The 25,655-nt window shown below is 44.5% G+C and overlaps 1 protein-coding gene across 2 annotated transcripts in view; it reads right to left on the minus strand.

The window, feature by feature from the left end:
• CLPB (ClpB family mitochondrial disaggregase) overlaps positions 1-25,655 on the minus strand; it is a 144,568-nt gene that overhangs the window by 65,284 nt on the left and 53,629 nt on the right. Inside the window, exons 5-6 of one of the 2 annotated variants that reach the window (XM_080815992.1) lie at positions 21,755-21,844; positions 7,463-7,591 (exon numbers count right to left, since the gene is read on the minus strand). In XM_080815992.1, coding sequence (XP_080672118.1) covers positions 7,463-7,591; positions 21,755-21,844 — 219 coding nt within the window. The remainder of the gene's footprint in view (positions 1-7,462; positions 7,592-21,754; positions 21,845-25,655) is intronic. The other variant, XM_080815993.1, reaches the window with a different exon arrangement.

Here is a 25,655-nt window from a genome sequence, read left to right on the forward strand (position 1 = left end):
ATGGAAGCAGTGGGAAGATGAGGTAGTTCCCTTCTGACTACAATATATTTTCTGTAGGAAGCGTGAGGTGGGGTCATTGGCTTGGTAGCTGGAGGAGAGGACTGGAAGTCTGAGGGAAATGAAGGTATAAAAAAGGCTCTAGAATAAGATGGTGACTGTACTCACAAGTACAGTGGGGCGGATGACAGTGAGATTTACGGTTGTAAATGCGAAGTGAGTCCACTTAGCATGGTTGTATGATTTTTTTCTCCAGCAATATTCAGTTCTCCTGATACAGACATGAAGTAAAAAGAAACTGGGTTTAACCAGGGTTAGTCAGTGTTTCATCAGATGAGTGCAAAGAAGGGAAAAAGCAGCAAGGGAATCATCAGAACACTGGGCCATGGAATCTAAAAAGTGGGAGAGGAAGAAATGTTCAAAATAGCCCTGGTCATGCCCCTTACCTCCAATCCTATATTTCCTATCTCTGCCCAAGTACATGCCATCTACTCAGTCATCCAACCCAGAACCTGGACCTCATCCTGTCTCCTTCTCTCTCATGGTCTGATCCTATGGATTCTACTCCTGACTCTTTCTGAGATCAGTATTCTCTCCCTTCCCACTGCAACTGCCTTGGCTTAGGCCTCACCTAGACAACTGCAAAGCTTTTAAATGAAATATTTTCCCTTTCTACAACCATGCCCCTTCCTATCCATGTTTTTCCATTTTCTTAACCTTTGTTTCAAGTATAACATACACAGAAAAGTACAAAGAATACAGATAGGCATAGCTCAAAGAATTCTCATCAAGGTAGATATAGCTGCACAACCAGGATCTAGATAAAGAAATAGACTATTACTCATCCCAGAAGCCCCTTGGTGTCCTCTCCCAGTCACTACCTGCCTACTTGAGGGTAACCCCTACGCTGACTTCTTACAGAACTGGTTAGTTTTGTCTATTCTGAACTCTGTATGTAAATGCAGTCATACAGTAAGTACTCTTTCATGTCTGGCTTGTGTCCAGAATGCTAGGTTTGTGAGATTCATTTGTGTCATTCATTCAATTGATTACTCTATTGTGTGAACACTCCATAATTTATTTACCCATTCAATTACTGATAAACATTTTTGAAACTCCTAAACCATTTTTCACATTAACATAAATCCAATCTTTCCCTCCCCTAAATTTTAATCCTTTCCCCCTGGAGGATAAAGTCCAATTTCCTGAGCAGGGCTTGGTAGAGGCCTCCATTATTGGCTCCTGCTTTCCATTCTTGCCTTCTGAGCCTTGCATCCATACCCTATAAACCCAGTTCTTCTGAACCACCTGCAATGTACTGAATGCATTGAAGTATGCTGCTTCATACTCCATGCCTCTGGAGATGCTGGTCCCTCTGCCCTTCTCCCTCATCCATCTGGTAAACTTGTATTCATCCTGTAAGACTTAGTGCAGACACCAACCCCCTACACCATGCTTCCCTGCTCTCCCCTGGGACTGAAAGGTCTTTTCTCTATGATCCCTCAGCACCTCCTATACATCTCCATTAATATACCTGATAGCAATTCTTTGTTAAAATGTCTGATTTCCTCCCTGAACTATGAGTTCCTTAAGGGCAAAGACCATGTCTGGATCGTCTTTATTTCCCAGGTGTCTAGGGTAGGACCTATGACAGGAGAGGTACTCAGTAAGTGTTTGAAAAATGAATGAAAAGACTTGCCTAGGGGTTACATAGGATGCAAAGGATACAAAGGGGTCCATGGGATCAGCTACTCTAACTTCCCTATTTTACTGAGAAGAAAGGATCTGCCTACAGAAGAAAGGATTTGCCTAAAGGAGAAAGGACTTACTGGTAGCAGGGCCAGAACAGCTGATCTTCAGCCCAGTGCTCATTCTCCTTCTTTGCACTGCTGGCAAGAATCAGAAGGTGAAGTTTCCAAAGGACAGCCCGAGGCAAAGCCAACTCCCTCGGCATCTAGCAGTACAGCCAGATGGACAGACAGCAGTGGAACAATGAAAGGAACTTTAAGTTTCCAGCCCCCAAAACAAACTAACAGGCTGTTCAAGGGAAGATGTCAACACTGGAAAGGCTTTTAGCCTTCGGCAGAGATGGGGGGGAATCTGACTCATTTGATGACGGCTGGTTAACACTGAGGACTGAGTCGTGCCCTTGGGAGAGAAGGGCAAGGAAGAGCCAAGACAGTAAGTAGAAGGAAAGAGGCTAAGGGAAGCCCTGGGGAAAGTGCTGTTAGGTTTCACAAAGGCCAAGTGTTTGGGAGGTGATAAGCACTGAAAAGGCAGTGGTACTGTAACTACAAAGATAGTTGTAAAGAGGTGGCTTGTGTGTAGAGCTCTAAGACACCAGATACAATATGACACGAAGATCGACTGGGCCAGGAAACAAGGGTGCCACATCTCCAAACGGGAAATCTACAGTGGCCTTAGAGATTTATCAGAGCACCCCATCATGTACTAAACTGTGTGCAGAGCACCGTGACAAAGGAGGCAGGGGCAAATCAGACACTGTCTTCACCCTCAATCTACCTCAGTCTAGTAGCGGGGACTGGACCCAAAACCCAGGGAGCAGGGAAGAGTTCAGAAGGGAAGGGGCACTGAAGATGTGGACTGACTGGCAGAAAAACCTGCATGAGTAAAGGCACCAAGGTAGGAACTCTGGGGCGACATTACTGTACAGCTGGATATTAGGGTAGCAGTGGGAAAAAAGTTAGGTGAGGGTCAGACTAGAATGTCTCCAAAATCAGGTTAAAAAGTTAGGATGAGTAGGATTCTTTTTATATTGTATATATATGTGTGTGTATGTATATGTATATATGTATTTATTTTAGACTTTTATTTTCTTTAAGTAATCTCTACACCCAACACGAGGCTCCAACCCCAAGATCAAGAGTCGCATGCTCTACAGACTGAGCCAGCTAGGCGCCCCTATTTTGTATTTATTTTTTTAACAAGTAAGCACTGAATGTTTTTGAAGTTAATGACAAGTATTATCCATAAAATGCCTCCCCTGTAGAACCTACACATGCCCTACTCCTGACATGAGAGAGTAGGTGACACACTCCCATTTCCAGATGAGGAAAGAGAACCTCAGAGCAGTCCGTAGTTGGCCCAAGACCACAGGCTATTTCGTGGCAGGGCTGGCATTCAGATCCTGACTCCACAGTTCATGCTCTTGCCTTGCAGCTTTCCTCAACTGGGCTTCTCCTCTGAACCACACATAGGAAACTATCTGAGTAACGATATTTTCAATTCTCCCAAGAATGGTGCATAACTTGTACCATTTTAGATGCCTGGGAGAGGAGTTATTCCATGTGTACAGTGGCTGCCTTACAGCATTAGGGCTCAATGCTCTGGAGGAACCCTGGTTGAGAAAGGCTGCCAAGACTGGAGGTATGTCTCAGGAAGATGGATCTGGCAGAGGGATCATATCCCTGGGAGGAAACAGCAGCGAAAGCCCCTGAGGAGCCCTAGAAATACAGGTAGACAGCTCTAGGGGCTTAAGGGAGGCAACTCCCCACCCTCCCTGATTACTCCTCTTCCCAGTCATCCTGTCTCTCCTACCCTACCTCCCTCCAACCTTCTCTTGTACTTGGCAGTCAAGTGCTGAGGCAGAGCTTTTTAGCTCATTAGCCAACAACACAGGCAGAAGCAGCACAGTCACAGAATGAGGACCACAAAGACGTCCACTTCTGTGTGGAGCTCAGGAGTAGAAAACTGGTCCTCGTGAATTCAGAACTCAGAACCCAACCACATAAAACTGTGTGGCAAACTCCCATTATCCTTCCTTTTTTTTAAAAATTGTGTTGTGTTAGTCACCATACAGGACATCACTTTTTGATGTAGTGTCCCACGATTCACTGTTTGCATATAACACCCAGTGCTCCATGCAATCCGCGCCCTCCTTAATACCCATCACCGGGCTCACCCATTCCCCCATTCCCCCCGCCCCCCGTAAAACCCTCAGTTTTCTTCCCGGAGTCCATAGTCTCTCATGGTTCATCTCCCACTCCCTTTTCTCCCCCTTCATTTTTCCCTGCATTCTCCTAAAGTCCTCCATGCTATTCTTTATGCCTCCCATTACTCTTCCTAATAAGGCTTAAGTGCGCGCGCGCACACACACACATACCCATGCCCCCAGCCCCAGGCTTTCTATAACTGACTCCACATCCCTACTCACTAGGGTATTTCCTCGTTCATGTTCCCAGAGCCCCTGTCCAGTCCCCCACCAGAAACCCACCCAGCTGTCACTGCCTGTCTCCATATCTATTCTCCTCTACCAGTCTGAGAATCTCTCAGGGTCAGGGTCAATTTGCCTGATCATCTTAGGATGCCCTGAAGTCCACGGTTTCAGAAATGACAACTACCTAGCCCACAGTGACAATGCAGAACTAAAGTAAACCCAGGTCTGTCAGACTCCCAAGCTTGTGTTCTTTCCACTATGTTACAGAACCTCCTAAAGATGAAGAAATGACCTGTGCTAAGCACCCAGCCTAACAATGCAAGAGCTCAGGGGTGGTGCTATGAGACTGGACCAGAGTACCAAGAGAAGCTTCCTGAGAGAGAGATCTAGATGAGAAGAGAGGGAACATGATGGTTATCTTAGGCAGGATGCAGAAGTTGTGACTGAAAGAGAATGAAGAAGTCTTTAGGCAGGAGCACAGGTTTTACATAAGGAGGAAATAGGAAGCTTATAGCTGTCAGGAGGAGAGCTTGACATCTTTATACAATCATGGTGCACTTACCACATATCTGGGCATATATAGGCATTATCACTAGTCCCCATGTTACCCCTGTGATACTTCCCAGGTGTTATCTGACAGACAAGAAAACTGAGGCCTAGAGAGTTAAGGCAACATATCCAAGGCAAAACAGCTAGTAGGTGGGGGAGGTAGGATTTAAACCCAGGTTGGCCTGACTTTGAGGTCCGCAGTGTCCTTTCTATTACTCCACGCTGCCTCTGAAGGGATCAGAGAACTGCCCTCGTTAATAGACTGACGCAGCTGCCTGGATCTCCTCCCAGCTCTCATATGGGGTCACTAAAGCCCTGTGGACACTCAGCGATTTCAAAGACAAGGGTTCTGTGTGGACCTCGTGAACACAGGCTGCCCCTGTGCCTAGGCCTGCCTTGGATCTCCCAGAGAGTGTCCCTCTAAAGTTGCTGCAGCAAAGCCAGTGGCAAATATAGGCTGAGAAAGCTCACTGGGCAGGAAGGCAGGCCCTTCTGCCTTCCCTGAAACCCTTGGGAGGAGGTCAGCTGAGGTCACAAGACCTTGGAAATGTGACTGGCAACAGCCCCTAGGACAAGTGAGCAGGATCTTGCCTCTCGGTTGGCTGGTCACACACACAGGCAGACCAAGAGAGGTCAAGGGGGGTGAGGGGGGATAGAAGTTGGCAGGCCTGCAGGCCCTGAGTGACAGCCACTTGTTCAGGTCGGGAAAGGAGAAATAAGTGGGTTAATGGTTTTGGCCCTTGAGGCTGGGAGACTAAGGCAGGGGGTGTAAATAGATGCTGGGTAAAAAGGCAGGTGGGCGAACTGTAAAGTTGGGGGCTAAGGGCATCTGTTCCAAGCCAACAGGCAGGAACCATGCCCCTGGAACGGCTCAAAGGACCAGCCTTGGCCTGGAGGGGTGAGGGTGGGGGATGGTTCATAAAAGGCCTGTGCATCTTCATTTCAAAGGTGTTCCATCTGGAAGGCTGGGCGAGGGTCTCTCTTTAGAGTGAATTCCCTGTTTGGGGGCTGACGGGAAGCAGGGAATGTAAACCACTGGACAATGGCTGGGAGTACTGACTGATTTTAAGGCTCAGCAGAAACAAACCCTATGGCGAATGTTCCAATTCTTAGCTGCAAATGTCCTGCCTGAAGTCTTTCCAAAGGACAAAGTCAGCAGCATCTTGCTTGGAGACAAATTTTCTAAGTCTCCGTTTCTGAAAGCAGTGAGGTCTTGCTCTGAAAGCATCAGTCATCCCAGGGACTGTCACCACATCCATGAGAAGTCCTACACCTCACAGTGTTCATGCCCCAGAGCCAGCCACACTCTGCTGCTCTGGGGCAGACTGCCTAGGCTGGGGGTATGGGCCAGGCCTAAGTTCTAAGCCAGTGTGGCTGTGGCTGACAGAGGTGGCGGGACTTGGGGATTACTGAGAAACCCTTCCAGCCCAATCACATGACAAGGACTAGAACTATTTGGGAATGTTAGGCTGTGAAGGAAGGGCTCTGGGACTGAAAGAACTTTCTTTGAATATTGGATTTTGAAAAAGTGATTAGGTTGCAGAGGACAGTTGGCAGAAATTACAGAGAAGAAAATCACAGTGTATTTAAAAAAGATGTTTTAACCAGTTAGAGAAGAGTTAAAATGGAATGGACTCCTGGGGAAGAAACACAGTTCCCTCAGTCCTTGCTAGGGTCCAAGGAAATGCCAGCCTGCTAGCTGTTGAAGGTTCCTGCCAGGAGGAGGAGGAGCATAATCAGGGTAACTCAGAGAACTTCTGAGGCCGCTTCCAGCTCCCAGGCTCTATGAAGAATGACCACCAACAAGGAGGCCCTTGGTATCCAGGCCTAAGAGAAGGTCCCTAGGCCCTCAAGAAGTGGCAGCAAGGGCATAAAGAGATAGTCATGTGCCATACTCACTCAGAGGCCTGGGCATGACACACCTAGGTAAGATGCTTCTCTCCCTACCCCAAGGAGAGGCCAGAATGGGATAAGGGGAAGTGGGAGGGAAAGTGACAGCTTGGGAAGTATCTGACAGGGTGGCAGGTAACTCTGTACCAGACCAACATAGGATGAGCCCAGCCCAAACTGGGGGATGGCACATAGTGTCCCTCCAATTAAACCAACACTCTCCAAAGGGAGGGTATTCAATCAGTGAAAGATTTATTGAGTGCTTACTGTATGCCAAGTACTATACTAGGTGCTGGGGACAAATCAGTGGCCTTTAGGGAGTGAGTCAAGTTAGGGAGAAGGCTACTGAACACATGAAAATAATTCCAGATTGTGACAAGAGTGATGATGGGAAAGAATAGCGTGCCATGATCCAGAGTAATGAAAGGGGCCTAATTTAGACTGTGGTTGGGGCATGGGATCAAGGAGAATGTCTTTGAGACCTGCACTGGTACAGAGTTGAAGGGCTTCCCTCCTTGTTCCACTAGCCCTGCTCTGGAGGTCACAGGGGAGAAAAAGGACACTTCTGGAGAGAGGCACAATCAAAAAAAACTCAGAGCAACTCAGAGCATATGCAGACAGGCAGCATGGTGTGGTGTGTGACACACACACAGGCAAAGAACACATTCTAGTCACACGAAGGCAAATCACACATCTCAGAGCCACTCTCATGAGGTGGAGCCACCCTCTGGGCATTTCCCGCTCTGCGAGGGGAACAGAGCTCTGCGGAAGCATGGATTTTCCAGAGTGGAGAGGTTGCCAAATACTCTTTCTCTGCCAACCCCCAACTGCATTCCCCCACGTGCTCACCTCCATCAAGCAGCTCCTTGACAGTGCGGTAGTCATCAGCAAGGACAGCGTAGTGCAGGGCTGTGCAGCCCTTGAAGCTGGCACGGTTGTTCAGTCGGTTGTTGAAGTCATCCTCTCGGGTTACCAGGACTGGGGGGGACAGCAACACAAACCCTCCCATTAGCAACAAATGCCAGGAGTCACCAATACCACCTTGGTGTTTTCTTTCCCTCCCTCAATCATCTAGACGGCTTACTAAACATATAATGCACCTACTATGTGCTGGGCCATGGGTGAGGGGTGAGAGGAGGTACAACAAGGCCAGTTAGTTCACAAATGTTTACTGACATCTGTTATGTGTTAGGATTCATTTGGAGACACAGAAATGAATCAGATATGGTCCCTGACTCAATCTGTTGAAGAAAGCGACAAAAACAGACAAGTAAAGTGCTATCTGAGACAAATGCTATGTTAGAGTTATAACAGGGTGATACAGAAGGCAGAGGTGAGCTTAGCTCAGTTTGGGCATGAAGAGAGCATCCCAAAAGATGAGAGTCTTGAAGGGGGAAGAGAAGTTATCCAGGTGAAGAAAGGAGGCTGGGGGTTCGCTAGGGGATGGTAAGCAGATGAGAGAAAAAGGCTGTTCCTAGCAGAACAATAACATACCTCTCTATTTTGAAGATGTTTATAAACTAGTGAGTATTTAGTACTATTTTGTAAAGAACTTTTTTAATTTTTAAAAGTTATTACACATTTGAAATCACAAAATAGTACAAAGTAGAAAAGGTATCAACAGCTCAGCAACCCAGGAAACTACATTTAATATTGTTATATGTCTCTCTCTCTCTCCTTAAATATATATACATACCAGCATGTATGTGTATCCTACACACAATCCTACAAAGCACATATGCATACCTGTTCTTCAAAATTAGAGCTTACTATATTGCAATTTTTTATTTTTTAACCTTTAATGATCTGCTGTGAACATTTTTTTTTTTTGAAGGTAAGAAGAACAAGCATTTCATCCCAGAATCCCTGCAACTGTCCTCAGACAGTGGCGCTATAATTCTACTTACAGAAAGGAACTAAGGGTTATAGAAGAGTTTTTGATTCAAGAGTGCAAAGCTAGTCAGTGGCAGAAATGCAGGTTTGTCTGACTCAAGAATATATGACTTTAGGCAATCTCTATACTGTATCCCTCTTACAGAGCTGGTGGAGAGTGAGTTCAAGAGGTAAGGAGGAGGCCATGAATGTAGCCAGTGTCTGCTGGTCCTCCCAGAGACTGGTTGATAAAGGAAAGATAGATACTGAATGGTTAATAGAGAGTAACTGTAGGTGAGATGATTTTCTAAAGGCTATGTGAGACCTGAGCATGTTTATAGTATTAGGGAAAGATTCTAAAAGGAAGGGGATAAGTACAAAGAGAAAGACTTTCATTGATTGATGACCTCAAGGCTATGGAAGAAAAGAGGGGTTCAAAGGCACAGGTGGTTGTACTTGCTTTTGAATCTCAGTTTTCTCAACTGAAAAAATATGGACAATAAGCTCACCACTTACAAAGAGTTGTATTAAGGAGGGCATGTGATGTGATGAGCACTGGGTGTTGTTATATGCAACTGACAAATTATTGAACACTATAGCTGAAACTAATGATGTACTCTATATGTTGGCTAACTGAATTTAAGTAAAAAAAAATAGAGTTATATAGATTAAATGGGAAAAAAAGAGAATAAGCATTTCATGTGGTCAAAGAACCAAAACCCCTCAGTTCACTCTACTGCTAATATTCATGACTCTCCAATTTAATACAGAAGAACCTAAAACTAGTTCCATCAATTTTATAGGACCCTCTGGGCTGGGTGACCACATATGTCCCAGTTCACCCTGGATGGGTTTATGCCTACTACCCTGGACAGTCCCAGTTTGAACAATAAATTGGGTGGTTACCCTACCTCTGGGGACTTGCCTTGGAGATGAGAACCCATAGAACGATATTTATCCTGCATAGATAGGGTTTCTTTCTGCCTCATGTAGAAATTATTGAAATTATTGTCTTATATTCCCTCGTGAGCTGAGTTTGTTGAGGGCAAAATTTGGGTCCTACATACCTGTACTCCCCTCCCCCTAGCCCATGGCATAGAGTTTGAAAAGGTAGATTTCTCTAACCTCCCACTGGATAAAGGGTATAATTTAGTCAAGAGGTAACCTTGCCTAGGTAGTTAAAAGTTCCATACTATTTCTTTTTTTTTTTTTTAAGACTTTATTTATTCATTTTACAGTGAAAGAGCACAAGCAGGGGGAGCAACAGGGAGAGGGAGAAGCAGGCTCAGGAAGCCTGATGCGGGGCTTGATCCCAGGACCCTGGGATTGTGACCTGAGCCTAAAGCAGACACTTAACTGACTGAGGCACCCAGGCACCCCATACCATACCACTTCTAAATCATTCTTTTCTAAGTGATAATGGAATGGAGTCTATGCATTTCCCCTCCTGAGAAACTGGACTTCCTATTTAAAAGTTCCCCAAACAAGAAGACTGTAACGTTTCTTCCTAATATCAACAGATGTCACCTAATGACCTATTTCTACTCTATGCCTGGCATGGTCACTCCACACAATCTATTTAATTCTTCTAACCACCTTATATAGTAGGTATTATAATTCCCATTGTATAGATGAGGAAATTGAGGTACAGAGGTCACCTAGTGAATGAATGGTTGAGTGAGGATTAGAACCCAGATCTAATCCGAATGCTTTTTGTTTACATCATATCATGTTGTCACTCTAATTTTGCAAATGAGGGAATCAGAGCCCAGAGCCCAGAGCCCAGATATTCTGGTCTCAGCCTTGGTTCCCACTCCCTCTTCTTTCTCTGCTCAAATGAAGATACAACACACTCTTGGTGGAACTTGCCTTTACAGAGATCGGCCTGAGCTTTGTAGCTAGCCTCTGGATAAGCTAGCTTAGGTGGAAGCATTTCAAGTGTTTAGCCAAAATGAAGTTGGTGGAATGTGTAGCTGAAGAACAGACACTTTGCTGTAGTTTATCCACACAAAGGTAGATCAGCTCTTCTCCACCACAGAGAGGCTCTCCAGACTGAGCACCTCCTCCAGACCCTGAGTGTTATCTGACCTCTCCCGAGCAGGGAGAACAGGAAGAAGCTCTGAGTAGCTAACATACAAGCCCCGTGTGCATCTGCATTTCTGCAATACAAGGGCTCTTCAGGACCTAACTCAGAGATTACTAACTCTTAGTCACAAACAGTCTTATCAAATCATGGTGAGTGATCTTATTTCCAGCCCACTGCAGATTAGGAGAAACAAACAAGGCTGGGGAGGAGGCATCAGAATCCAGCAAATTGATTATAATCAAGTCCTGGCTAGGCAGGAAAGGAAAAGAACAGCACCACAAAAAGCTGAAAGAGGAAGTCAAGAATACAGCACCCCAAAAGCCCCTAAGGGCACCACTGAACTCCACACAGGACATTAACTGCTGGATATAATGATGCACCTGAGGAAAAGTTATAGTTGGCTCACGAAAGCAGGAAGGATATAATCCATTTTACAAAGAAAACACATCATTCATTCAACAAACAACATTTACTGAGCATCATTGCATAGTGATAGCTTCTGGAAACATACTAATGAAGAAGACAGGGTTCTTGACTTTAAGAAGTTAACAGTCTAATGCAACAATCAGGAACAGACAAATTATAAGACTGTTTCGTAAACACAATGACAGAGCTGTACACTGGGTGCTTACCATAAAAAGCACATGAACTTAAGGAATACAGCTGGGCTTATTCGGTTCAGGGACAAATGTCAGCAGAGTGCCAGCATCATAGCCCAGCTAATAAGGAATGTATCTAAAGAGGGTTCCTGCTCACCTGAGGTCTCATCTCTCACTATTCCCTTCCTAATGTGCTTTCTTGCCTCTGAGGTTTTGCAAATACTATTTCACTGCCTGGAACGTTTTCCCCTCTCCCATGCCTTTAGTTGACTAACTCCAATTCACTTTAGGCCCTCGGGTTAGAAGTCTCTTCCTGCAATGATTCTCCCTCAGTCTGAGGCAGTTGTTCCTCCCAAGAGCTCCCCTAGCATCTTAGACATCTCCCAATTACTGTATTGACTCTATTCTGTTGCAATCATCTGTTTACTTGACTATGTTTCCTACTAGACCAAATGCTCACTGAGGGCAGAAAGTGTGACTGTCTTTAGAGTTGTATCCCCGGTGTCCAGTAGGTGTCTAGACATAAATATGGGCTTCATAAATACTTGTTGAATTAGCTAATAGATACAGAATACATAAATAAGTTCTAGGATTACCTGTTTTAGAGTGTGGCTGTTATATAAGTGATCTCAGGAGGCAGACCCTGGTGTTTGGATTCCAGTTCTGAATTTACTTACTGTGTAATCTTGGGTAAATCACCTAACCTCTCTATGCCAAGTTTCTTTACTGGTAAATGGAGATAACAGTAGCCTCTCATGGGATGTTGTAAGGATTAGACAAGACACTATGAGTAAAGGGGCTTGGAACAGTGCCTGGCATACAATAACTCTCAGTAAATGTCAGCTATTACCCTTCTTGTCTGGTCTTGTGCTTCCAAAAGTGCATTCTCTCTGTGAAAAGTGGCTGCATTTGGGGAATCCTGCATATACTTTTCTTTCTGAAAGGCACAGTGCTGAGTAAGAACCAGCTGTTTAATTTGGTGTTAGTCAGCAGTTTCCTGTTTGGCAGCCTCTTTCTACCTTGTCCTTGTTAAAATCCTACAGTATTAGTGTTCCCCAGAACATTCTTTGGGACTGAGTAGTGCATTACAATCACCTGTAAAAGAGCATTTTGCTTTCCTTATTTATTTTAGATTAACCCCGTGATGTAGAAGTTATTTTCATGTTACAGATGAGAAAACTGAAGTTGAGAAGAGTACTGTAATCAGTTAGCATGGGAGCTACGACCTAGTCAAGGTCAGCTAGGCCCATTCGGTGCTCTTAGCAATAAGCTCTTCTCCTCACATCACCCAGTTTGAGAAGCCTGTCCCGTAAGATCTTGCTGAAGCCCCCAGATCGTTCGAGGTCATACTATTCTCTATCCAAAAAAAGTAGCTAAAGGAAGAAGGAGGTGTGGGGAGAGGTGCAGCACGCGCCATCACCCACTCTCACTGAGGAAAAGGAAATAAATCCATGGAAGCTAAAGTGACTCACCCAAGACTGGCTCACCAGCTGTCCACCAAGGTGGTCTTTTGAGGCCCTGTGTTTACGGCTGATCCTCAGCCAGTGAACTGACCCCTTCTCAACTAAGCCATTTACCAGCCTGTCTCTTCTCTAAGCCAGCCATTCACGTCTCTCTGCCCCTCTGACCACAGGGAGAAGGCCAACACATCGCACTGTCATCCTCCTGCTCCCACCTCTGCCTTTCAACGTTGCAAAGTCTATGCCTTGGGTGCTGTCACAAACACATGTGCCTGATGTGCTCTTTGCAGGATTCCCTTGGACTCAACAGTGCCAAGGAGTCGGCAGAGGTGAAAGTAGTCCTTGAAGCCTGTCACACAGCCCTGGCCACTTGCCAGCACTGCTGAAACTGCAAAAAAAAAAAAAAAAGTGACTGTCTTCCCCAGTGAGAAAGACTGATTTAAGGTAAAGGGGTTTTACAGTCCTGAATCTAAGCTCTGCCACTTACTAAGTTCTATCTGTAAAATGGGTATGATAAGAAATAATTTGAACAATACTAAATATTTAAATATTACGAGAATCAAATCTGATAATAGGTTTTTTTTTTTTGATAAGAGGTATTTTTTAAACATCACCACATTTACTAATGCTGCTCTCTCTCTTGGGTTAAGCACTGGGGGCACAGACATGAATCAGACATGGCACTTTCCACATATGCAAAGTCTATTGGGGGAGACTTTGAAAAAAGGTATATGAGGCAAGATGGGTGGTCTCTGAGTAACAAAAGCTTTATTACTGCTGCCTTATGCAGAAGAAAGAACCCTAATTACGAGTGCCACTCCCAGGAACTTGTGCCATCTAATGTCATGGAGGGTTCAGCAGCGCCCTTGCCTTCAAAGATGTGAGCATGTCCCCATGAGAGAGAACCTCTACAACTACTCTGACAAGGGCGAGAACAGCCCCTTCCATCTGTGCAGCATCAGTGCGATTGTTTCCTCACCCTGTGACAACTTAGGACAGATACCATTCTCTCTGTTCAACAGATTAGAAGACAGAGGTAAAAAGGCTGGGTGGCCTGCCCAACCTGCACTGCTAATTGGTAGTGGAGAAAACCAGATCCAGAGCCCGCCTGGCTCATGCTTCTATGCTTCTCCACGCCCAGCTTCTGTCAGTGCCTGTAGGCTCAAGCCTCACATAAACCAGGGTTGGCTGACCTTGCTTGAAGCTCAGGATCTGGGTTAAATTTTTATCAAGAGTCTTAGGGAAAAAGCCTCTGGGCTCTTTGCTTCCTCCAGGCTATTCTGTATCTACTACCTCTTTAAATCCTCACTACCTGAGACTGCCGCCTCCTGCCAGCACGGAGGGGACCACCGCCACCTCAGCCTCTATGGGCGCTGTCAGCTCTGTCTCTTGTGTTTATCTTTGGGCAGAGGATGGAGCAAGAGGGAGACTCCCTGTGAGGAGTCACATGAGACCAATACTGGGGAAGGCAAGGACCTTCATTTCCTTCCACAGCCTGGAAACCCCTCTTTCCTTTTCAAATCCTACCTGTTCTTTAAAGCCCTGTCCAAGGCTCCTCTTCCAGGAAGTCCTTTCCTCCCAGCTCTGCCCTGGATGCCTGCAGTGTTGATTATGCATACCCATTTACCAGTTAATTCTTTACTAACAACATCTCTAATAATAGTTTCTTGCATTAAAATTTCCCTCTGAATCCCCAGTTAGATCCTAGGCTCTTTGTGGATGATAGTAACTAGTTCATAACATTTTCTGTATGTATTTCATACATATCACGTATTTTACACAGCTTCAGCGATGAACACACGAGAACCTTTATCCACCTGCCTGCTCATGAACATACCACAACTGAGCAGCTCAGAACAGCAGGCGCTATGAGAGTCACACATTCACACAGTCTGATGGCAGCAGAGACGGGGCACACACACTGCCTTTGAGAGGAATCACCCAGGAAAACTGTCTTGAGGATGAGGGGGATCTTGCCAGGTAGAGAGGGGAAGAAGGACGTTCTAGGAAAGAAAGTGGTGTTTGCAAAGGCCAGGGGGTAAAGACTGCACTACCTGTCCATTCAAGAAACTGAGTCTCTCAGTGAGCCTAGGATGCTGTGAGCAGAGAGAAGGTTGCCCATGGAGGCAGAGGACCGACTCTCAGAGGGGTTTGGATTCTATCCTGAAAGCTATGGGCACACAATGGTTTTTTGTTAAGGAATTAAGCAACATGGTGAACAGCAAAAACAACAGATCAGGAGATGAGAGACCTGGACTAAAAAATAACTCATTCAACTACCTTGGAATGCATTTCAAGCCCTCTGTGCCCCAGACTCCCTATTTTTCAAGTTGAAGAGTTTTTCTACACCAATGGTTCTCAAACTTTAGTGGGAACAAAATCACCTGGGTAACTTGTAAAAACTGTTGATTCTTGGGCCCCCATCTCAGCAATGTTCAGTAGGCAGTGCCTGGGAATGTACCAGAATACACCAAACTAGATGGTCTCTGAGTGTCCTTCCTCTAATGTTCTTGTGCTGAAAACAAGAAAGATGCAAGGCTAATTAAACCATCCCACCTCCACCTGCCTTGTCTTGCTTCTGGGAAGCCAAGGATGTCTGGGCATCAGAACACTCTTCCCAAGCCTCATGTTTAGAAGCTTAGAGCAAAGCCCCCAAGACACTAAGCCTTGGGATGAGACCTCCAATATCTCACTTAAACATCCTTCTGCCCCACAGAATCCCAGTTGGAATTAGGTCCTTTTTCATCATACACTCAAGGTCTATCTCCACATTCATCCACCAACCATTAATTAAGTACTTTCCATGGGCTGGGTCACAGCCTCAAGAGCTTGTAATGCTGCAAATAATGCTGAAAAAATCTATCTTTTATAAAATATCTCTGGCAGGAAAGAGTTCAGAATTTTGAGTTGGAGAGAACCAAATTCTAATCCTGATGACCCTGGAAAACTACTTCATCCCTCCAGGCCTCAAATTCATCATTGGTAAAATGGAAACATTAATTTAATATCTATGAACTGGTTTGCTGTGAAAATCAAAGATGATGTGGTATAGTCAGGGGCACAGGAAATGGCCAGCCCCCTAGGAAATGGCCATTTTTCCAGTCCTGGAGCTGTAATACATCCATATTCCTCTGTTTGAGTTTCAGAGGCTTTTCCTACCTAGTCCTCGTTAATGTCTCCAAATAGACTTTCAACTCCTCTCTTCTTGCAGTCAAAACCCACATAAGAGGACCCTGGTGATCCTACCATGAGTCCTAAGGAGGCAGCACTGTGATTTTGAAAGAATAGAGGTTGGAGTCAATCAGACTGGGGAGCAAAAGTCACTGTGCAACATTGATCAAAACACTTAACATCTCCGAGAATCTGTTTCCTCATCTGCAAAATAGATATCACCTACCTTGCAATATTCAATGGCAAACCCAATTAAAAAACAGACCAGGCTGGGGCACCTGGGTGGCTCAGTGGGTTAAAGCCTCTGCCTTCGACTCAGGTCATGATCCCAGAGTCCTGGGATCGAGCCCCGCATTGGGCTGTCTGCTCGGCAGGGAGCCTGCTTCCTCCTCTCTCTCTCTCTCTCTCTCTCTGCCTGCCTCTTTGCCTACTTCTGATCTCTGTCAAATAAATAAATAACGTCTTAAAAAAATATAGACCAGGAATCTGAGTAGAGAGATGTACAAATGGCCAAAAGGCACATGAAAAGATGGTCAACATCATTAGCCATCAGGGAAACACAAATCTAAACCATAGCAAGAAACGACTTCATATCCACCACGATGGCCAAAGTAAAAAAGACAGGCAGTAGCAAGAGCTGGTTAAGGATGCAGAGAAACTGGACCCCTTATACATGGCTAGTCGGAATGTAAAATAATGGTGCAGCTTCTTTGGAAAACAGTCTAGCAGTTCCTCAAAAGGTTAATAGAGAGTTATCCTATGGCCAAACAATTCCACTGCTAGGTATAAAGTCAAGAAAACTGAAATCATTATATTCACACAAAAACTTGTACGCAAACATTCACTGCAGTATTATTCATAATAGCCAAATGTAGAAACAACTCAAATATCCCTCAACTGATGGAGATGTGAAATTTGGTAGATCCATTAATGAACTATTATTCAGCTATGAAAAATGAATGAAGTACTAGTATGTGTTACAACATGAATGAACCTTGAAAACATGCTAAGTGAAAGCAGTCAGTCCAAAAGATCATGTATTGTACGACTCCCATTTATATGAAATGCCCAGAATATGCAAATTTAAAGAAACAAAGATCAGTGGCTGTCTAAAGTTAGGGGGAGTTGAGAGGAAATGGGGAATGGGGTTTCTTTATGGAGTGATAAAAATGTTCTAAAATTGACTGTGGTGATGGATGCACAACCCTTGTGAATATACTATAAACCAGTGACATATACTTTTTAAAAAACAGATTTATTTATTTGAGAAAGAGAGCACACACGTGAGCATGCACACATGAGTATGAGTGGGGGGAGGGGCAGAGGGAGAGAGCGAATCAAGCAAACTCCCAGCTGAGCATGGAGCCGGACACAGGGCTCGACCTCAGGATCCTGAGATCACGACCTGAGCCAAAATCAAGAGTCAGATACTCAAGCAACTGAGCCACCCAGGCCCAACTTACACACTTTAAATGACTGAACTACACAATATGTGAATTAAATCTCAGCAAAGCTATTATATTAAAAAAATGTACATAAGGAGGTGAGCACACTGCCTGGCATGTGGTAGGTACTCAATAATGCTAAAACATTTATTATTGTGCCCTTTCCTCTTCCTGAGGCGACACTCGCACTCTGGCCAGGATCTGCTCACACTAGCCTGGAGACTATGTCAGGCTCATTGCAGGGAGCGCATTTCATCCTCAGTAGAAGGTAACAGGGGAGTCCTGATGCCTAATATCCTAGGACTAAGAGTCTTTCTCCAATACTCGGATTAATAAGTATATAACTCTTGGAGAAGTAAGAAAATAACAGCCTCCATTTATTGAGCACTTACTATGTGCCAGGTTCTGTGCTAGGAACTTTACAATGGTTTTCCTCCCAAGAACCATACTAGGTTATTATTTTTATTGTTATTACTATTCCTACTTAATTAATGAAGAAACCATGACCTACAGAAGTATGTAGCTTGTTTCAGGTCACTGATACTCAATGACCTAGCTGCTCGGTTTAACTCCAAGGACTGTACTCATTTCTCTATGTGATTACATGACTTCATTATTCCTTTTCTTTATCTACAAGTTACCCATTCTTTATAACTCAGGCAGTTTGATTTTCACTGATCTCCCTTTCCTCTATGCATTCAAGTAATATCTAGTTAACATCAAATTAGTTAACATTCTCTTAAGTCTTATGGGTTTGAAGATTGCCTCATGTGTATGTTCCTGAACATGGCAGGTGCTCGATAAATACTTTAGTGAGTAGATGGTAAGCTTGTCTCCCCAAGAAGAAGATGGGTTCCTGAAGGATAGATACTGTGTCTTAGAAATCTTTTTATCCTTCCTACAGAGAAGGCACTCATGGCCATCTAGGCTGGCCTATGGAGGGAAGACAAGACCCCACTTGCAGATGGTTCTCACAGACACCACGTTCTTTGCCCATGGACTGGAAAATTTCTCCTTAAGAACAGAACTCTGTTTATCTCTTTATTACCTTCTAGTAGGAGCTCAGAAAAGGTTTGAAGAATTAAAGGGAAGACTGGGTCAGCACTTACTCTACTGAAGTCACATAAAGGGCAGCCTTCCCCTAAGGATCCCAAACTCATCTTCTCTCATCCCCACGAAAGGGAAGGGGGAGAGTGGGAACGTTGGAGCTTTAAGAAGACAGGTTGTTGACCCTGCCTGTGATGCTAGACAGTGTGGCATCCTTTCTGGCCCAGGACTCTCCGCCCACCCCTTTTTAAAAAATATTTTATTTTAGGTAATCTCTACACCTAAAGTGGGGCTCAAACTACAACCCTGAGATCAAGAGTTGCATGCTCCACCAACTGAGCCAGGCAGGTGCCCCTTCACGGACCACAGACTCAGGTGGAGGTTTCCACAGCTCACGTGCCACTTTCACATCATCAAATTCAAAGAGTGGGACAACCTCTTAAGAATGTGTTACTCTGCTGTCTGCAGGCCCAGCAACACTGTTTGATTCTCCCCTTCTTCCCATCTCCTCTAACTCTCACAGCAGTAACATGTCATAGCTATTTAGAGTCCCTCTGAGGTGGCCTATTGTTACTCTGAGCTTAACTTCTCCCCACTGTCCCTGTTGTGCCCCCGTCCCAACCAAAACATCCCATCTTTCAGCGCCAGGGATCCTCCAGGTAGGGCTGGTGACAAGAGGAGCCTGCCCTCTCTGCCTTTCAGCCAGTTATGCTTCCTGGTTGGCCAAACTCAGTCCCTCTGTGCTCCCCATCTCTACACCTGCTTGCCTCTCCTCTGCCTTTTCTTCAAAATGTTAAAAACTTGCAATAAAAAACAAATACAAAATGCTGTAATTAATAGCCAATTCCAAGCCAACCCAGCATCTCTACTAATAAACCTCAACACTTGCAAAAAGAACAATAAATTCTGCCTCTCTCTGTTCTGAGGTGGTCTCTTTTATATCCAGTCCGTGTGTGTGTATGTATGTGGGTAAGTGTGTCTACATATATATTTATTTTCCTTTATTTCCCATCCAGGGAGGGGCAGAATAATGAACTGCGTGCGTCAGGGAAGATGAATCTGAGATACTAGGGAGCAGTGCAGTAAAAAGATTAAAGTGTTATTATTGTTGTTTTTTTTTCCCCCATGGTCCATTGTGACAGCTCGACCGTCATCTGTAAAAAATGTCTCAGCGAGAGATAATCATCGGAAACTCAATAAAGCGTCAGGGGGAGCCTCAGCCCCCATCAATCACTGGGTGCCTGGAAAATTTCAGCCCTCTGTCTCCCTTCCTGCTATCCATATAAATGTCTCTAATATATTTTGTGTGGTGTGTGGGACCCATCCCTGATTTGGAACTTTTTATGAAAAAATATTTATACACAAAATATGTAAATCGGTTAAAAATCACAGGACTAGTTCTTCACTCCATCCTACTTTTCTTTATTTTTATAAATGTATCAAATTTATTCTTTTTAATAAAACATGTCAACTAGTCTATCTCCTTCTCCTAGTCAAACATATATAAATACATATATATAGGCTTAGAAGGCTAAAAGGAGAGAAACAATTAACCTAACTGGCTGATACACTTCACCTGGAAGTTGGTTAACAGGCATGATGGATTGACAGTGCACTGTCCATCCTGGTGACTACAGCAGCTGGCACTGCTGAGAAATGAGACATAGAACCACTGGCCCTGGAGGTGCAACAAGGCTGTGACAATGATGAGGAAGAGGCAGGGACATTAAAAGTAATAACTTGCCCCAACAACTTTTGGCCTGGCAGATTCCCAAGCCTTCTAAGACTCCGGCCAAGCAGAGGTCCTGGTACATACAGGGTGCCACGGTTGCTGGGTTCTGCACAAAAGCAGAGGATATCTCTGCTGGCATTTGGCTGCATCTCCCTGCCTCAGTTTCCTTGAGTGCCTGCATTACAGGGTGCTGTGGCACACCGTTATCAGTCCATGTTACCTGCTGCTGTAGTGGTCTTATCATCGCCATTCTGTTACCACCTCCCCTGCTTCTCCACCCTGGAAAGGATCCGTTCCTGAAGTGCCCTCTCCTCTAAAACCTTCAAAGCCCCTCTCTGTCTAAAGGACAAAGTCCTAGCATCTTGATCTGGCCCCAGTGCACGAACTCAGCATCTTTACTGTTCACTACTTCTCAAAATAAATCTGCTCTGTAGAAGCTTCATCTGAACAAGTTCACTTTGCAGCCTGACACACATTTCTCTGTTTCCCAGTGTTTGGGATATAACATACTCCTTTACGCCCAACTGCACCCACTTTCAGGCCCCCCATAAAACTTTTTACTCTGGGGCTCAGATACCATTTTATTTCCTTGACTGCTTCAACCAGAGATTCTCTTCTCTGAGCTCTTGATAGTCCTCTGTTATCTGTACCTCTGACTGAACACTTGTCAAATACTGTCTTGGTCAAGTCTTCAATCTTTGTTATTACTATTAATGACTTTTCTAGCTAGTACCTTACACATTTCCGTGATGCCTTATATTTTCTCAAGTGTTTTCATAAGTACTTCAATCTGATCTTTGTAATAAGCCAATGGTGTAGGAAATATTCTTCCCTACAGATGAGAAAATCAATTCTCAGAGAAATAAAGAGAAATGCCCAAAGTCACATGGTTCGGTGACGGCTAAGCCACTCCTCAGACTCTTAATAATGTTTGGCTCTCTACAGACAACAGTTTGCTACCCCTGAAAAGCATTTGGAAGGCTATGTTAAAGAGTCTGGGTAAAGTTCCACGAGAGTACAGAAAACCAGAAATTTACATTAGTGGGATTCCTTCTATGTTCTAGGTTTTAGGTTAGGGAAAAATATGCTACCTCTAACTCTTCTGATAACCTCTATTTATTTATTTATTTTTATTATTATGTTCAGTTAGTTCCAGGAAACAAACTGGTAACCTTTATTTTATAAATAAGGAGACAGGACCCCTGAAAGGTGCAGAAAATTGCTGCAGGTGTTCTAGCTATTACGTGTCCTGTAATACCCATAATACCGTGGCATAAGCACTCAGCCTCGCTAGGACTGAAGTTTAAAGTGGCAAAATAAGGTCTCTTCCAGGGAGAAGGCCCAGATGAGTTTTTAAAAAGCAGTTCAAGCCCAAAGCCAGAACTAACATCTGTGGTCTAGATCATGCTACTCAAAGAATGGAGAGCTGTGAGAAATGCAAAATCTCAGTTCCCACCCCAGAGTCACTAACTCAGAATCTCTGGGGGTGGGGCCCAGGACTCCGTGTTTTAACAAGCTCTCTAGGTGATTCTTATGTCATTGGGTGCATAATTACTTCCACTTAAATTTATGCTCTCTGAGGGCACACATTTTCTCTGCTGTCCCAGGTAGGGCTGGGCACACGGTGGGTGCTGGGTGGTTAACTTCTACTGAAGAGATGAACCAGGATGAGACCACTCCCTGGCATGTCCTGGGGAAGGGGAGAAATATTAGAGAGCCGTTGCATTACCGCCAGTGGGGACTCCTAGCCATCTCCTGAACTCCAGGGCACTTGTCCACTGGTTTGTGATGCGCCAGCTTGCACCGTCCTGTCCCCCATCTGAAGACACAGAGATGGGGAGGTCAGCTACAGCAGGCCAGAATCTGCAGCCCATGGAGCTGTGGGCAGGGGACCACCCAGACTGTTGGGGTTGGCCTTGGGAGGTAGAGCCTGGCAAGTCAGACCCTCTAGCCCCAGAAGGGTCCTACGCCAACCCAGCTTCTACACGACTCATCTTTATTCAGCCACCATTTGGAGCTGAGAAGAGAAGCTGATTTATATCCTGTTCTGACCATGTTTCTGCCGTGTTTTATTGTTTTAATTGTACATATAAGAGGCGCTCAGAGTGCTCGCTTGCATTTCTGACAGCCTGAGACACCCAATGTTTATAACAGTTACTTACAAGCACCCTGCGGCATCTCTGGCTGGATGACTTGTTTACTGTTACCATTAATTTACTGTCTCCTCCACCTGAGGATTGGGACCCACCACCCATCTGCCAGCCACAAGTGGAACTCTCCTGGAGTGGGCATGGATGGGGATCAAGGCACTGAATGGAATGTGGTCAATTATCAGGGAGTGAGTTGGTAGAGAAGCAGCAGTGATCTCCATGCTCCCCTCTCCACATGTGTCCCCTCTATGTGCCTTTGCTCAAGCTGTGTTCCCTGCTTAGAACAGCTTTTCTTTTCTCACTTTCTTTCTGCCCTCCAAAGCTCAGCTCAAATCCCACTTATAAGTACATCACTTGCTCTGATGGTGAGCCTAGAGCTTCTAGACCTTAGAAATCACATGGCTGACAGGGTCCTTAGAAGTCACATTACCCAATGACCCAGGGCAAGAATCCCCTGTACAGAATCCCTGATGGGCAGACAGCCAGCCTCTGTCAATGCCCCTGGAGTAATGAGTTGCTCAGTACCTCCAAGGCAGCTTTACACGGAGTCAAACCCACCTCAGTAGAGAAGTTCTTCATCAAATATCATCCTTCACATGATGCTTTACTTATCTCTAGTCATCCTAACAACCCTGTAAGATAGGTATTGTTATCCCTATGTTACAGAGGAGAAAACAGAAATTCTAGAACCTTAACTACTGGCTCAAGATCACATAGCTAGTAAGTTACAGAACTTAGACAAACAGAGCTTAGATAACTGCCTAGCACTAAAGCCTGACCTCTCTCCAGGACACCATTATACCTCTTAAGATGCCACTCTTAATGGCTGAAGAGAATGGACAGAACAGTCGGGCCAACCTGGTTTCTATGCCGGGCACTCCCGCATCACTTGCACTAGCAGACCTGCTCTCTGCCCAGAAACACCCACCTTGACGAGGGTGGGGAATATTGTAATGTTGTAATATTGTAATATGCCCGGCTGAGCAGTCTTCTTGCTAAAGAGCAATGGCCATATGTAAAACAGAAGGGTTTTGCTAGGAACGGGGCAACCAATGGCAAAGTCTCAAAAAGGTCATCGCGGAGGTTTCTTTCCTTTCTAGACTGTGTCTGTTCTAAGCAGGTAAAACAGTCAGAACCTCTCTGAAAGAAAACAAGGCAACTTCTCCAATACTTTTGGCACCCCTGTTTGGATCCTCTTTCTTCTTCACACCTTAGATGCTGTACCCTGAGGGAGGAGATTGTCCCCTCACCTCTTACCTTCACTCTTCTCCTTGGACAATTTTAGTCACATCCACTGTAGTCACTACCAAGCAAACGCTGGTGACTCCTAGATCCCTATCTCCTGCCAGACTTCTCCTTTGAACTCCAGACCCACGCATCCAACTGTTCACCCAAATCAGAAATCAGGATGTCACCACGGATGCCTCCTTTTCCATCAATTCCCACATTCAGCTAAGAATTCAACCTTTTAATATTTTTTTTTAACATCTACTTTCTCCATTTCCAAAGATCACTTTTAGGAATCCCCAGAAATTTTAAGTGCATTTTGGAGGAGAGGAGCATAGCTTCTCATCCAATTCTCAAAGGAGGCCATCATCCCCTAAAAATCAAGAGCCACTGCTAATCTCTCTCCAGTTTCATCCCTCACCCCATCCAAATGATTCACCTAAAATGCAAATGTAAACCAAGCATCTCCTTGCTTAAAATCCTTCAAGGACCTTCAGAAAACAGTGTGAGCACCCTAGAACTGTCCTACAATGTCTTTCTCATGCAGAACGCTGCTTCCCTCTCTAGTCTCGCTTCTTGCTATTCTCAACACTGAGGCAGATGAGTCCACTTGCTGTCATCCACCCATCCCACGTCTCTGTATGTGTTATCCCTTCTACCCGGAAGATCCATACCTCTTAGTCTTCCAGGCAATCTCCCACTCTTCCTTAAGACCCTATTCAAAGTCATTCACACTATGCCCCTTCCCAGACAGCAGTCTGCCCTTAGGCAGAGGTTATCATTGCCTATGCCAGTGCTATCTCCATTCTTTGTACATCTACCTTTGCATTATCACTCTGTACTGTGATGCCTTGTTCATAGGTCTGTCTTCTCACTTGACTGGGAACACTGTTGAGGGCCTAGACCATGTATATTCATTTCTACATTCCCAGCATCTGGCAGTGTGCCTGACACTCAGTAAATGCATGCTGAATTATAAAGAAATAAAACTAATAAGCAATTACAACTGTAGAGCACTTTACAATTCACACATCATATGCTTTATCTCTTGATGTTCACAATACTGATAAGGTAGAAAAGGGATATGTTACTGGGGTTTAGAGGTTCTGCCAAGGTCACGAACGACAACTTACCACCTCCTTTCAGTACTTAGCACAGTACAAAGGGCCACAGAAATATCTACTAGAAATTTAGTAAATTTGATGGACCTGGCACGGACTCTGCTGCAATAGTGAAGGACTGTCCAACTAAGCCTGTGACTTTCCTTTGAATTTGCCTAGACACACTCTGGGCAAAAGGCTAGCACTCTTGCTCTTTTCTACTCTCCTCACATATCCTGTAAGTCAGGTAACCTCCTGTGAGAAAGTCTGTCCCATCCAAAGGAAACAGAATCACAACGTTCTTTTGTTCCTGTCTACTTCACCAATGAGAATGACCCAGAACTAGATACAGTAGGCAACAGATACAGGTTGAATGGATAAAAGAACGAGGTATCTTTAAATAAAAGAAAGAAAAAGAAAGAAAGGAAAAAAGGAAGAAAGAAAGATCGATCAATTGATCAATCTGGTTAAGAAGGAGCTAAAGGCTTAGTAAGGAGAGAAGCGAGCCCTGGGATGATTCTAAAAAACTGTTACTTTTCAGGGCCTAGAGCATATGAAGTTGGGAGGGCAGAGAAAATCCAAACTGATATGCCAGGGAAAATTAGATAAGCTGCCGGAAACTGTGGCAGGCAGTGCAGTCTGGAATTTAACAAAACAAAAACAAAAACAAAAAACCCTTAGAACAACAACAACAAAAAGATGCAGAGACAGGCATATCCTGCAAGCTAAAGAAGAGTGAGTTCATCAATGATTCTGATAAAGTTCTAGAATGTGTTTTTTTTTTAATGGTTCTTAAACCCTTAGGTAATTACTGGGTATTGGTATGGGCTCACTAAGGACAAGACAAGACCATGTCAGAATAACTTAGTATCTTTGGGTGAAAGGGTTATTGGGCAAAAAAAAATACAACAAATGCTAAACACATTTTTATTTTAGAGAGAAATCTAAGGAAATCTCTTAAAATTCTGTGGACAACATGAGAAATGGAGGATAGAAAAAAATGAAGTTTGATGGACACAGTTGTGAATGTTGAGTAATGCTTCAAAATTGTCATGATTATGTGCTCCAAGGTTCCGTACTGAATTGAGTCCTTATTAACATTTAAACCAAAGACTACATCTGAAGGTCCTCAGTCTCATAAACCAAAGACTAA

The sequence above is a fragment of the Martes martes genome, assembly GCF_963455335.1.
Source record: "Martes martes genome assembly, chromosome: 10".
NCBI classification, from domain to species: Eukaryota; Metazoa; Chordata; class Mammalia; order Carnivora; family Mustelidae; genus Martes; species Martes martes.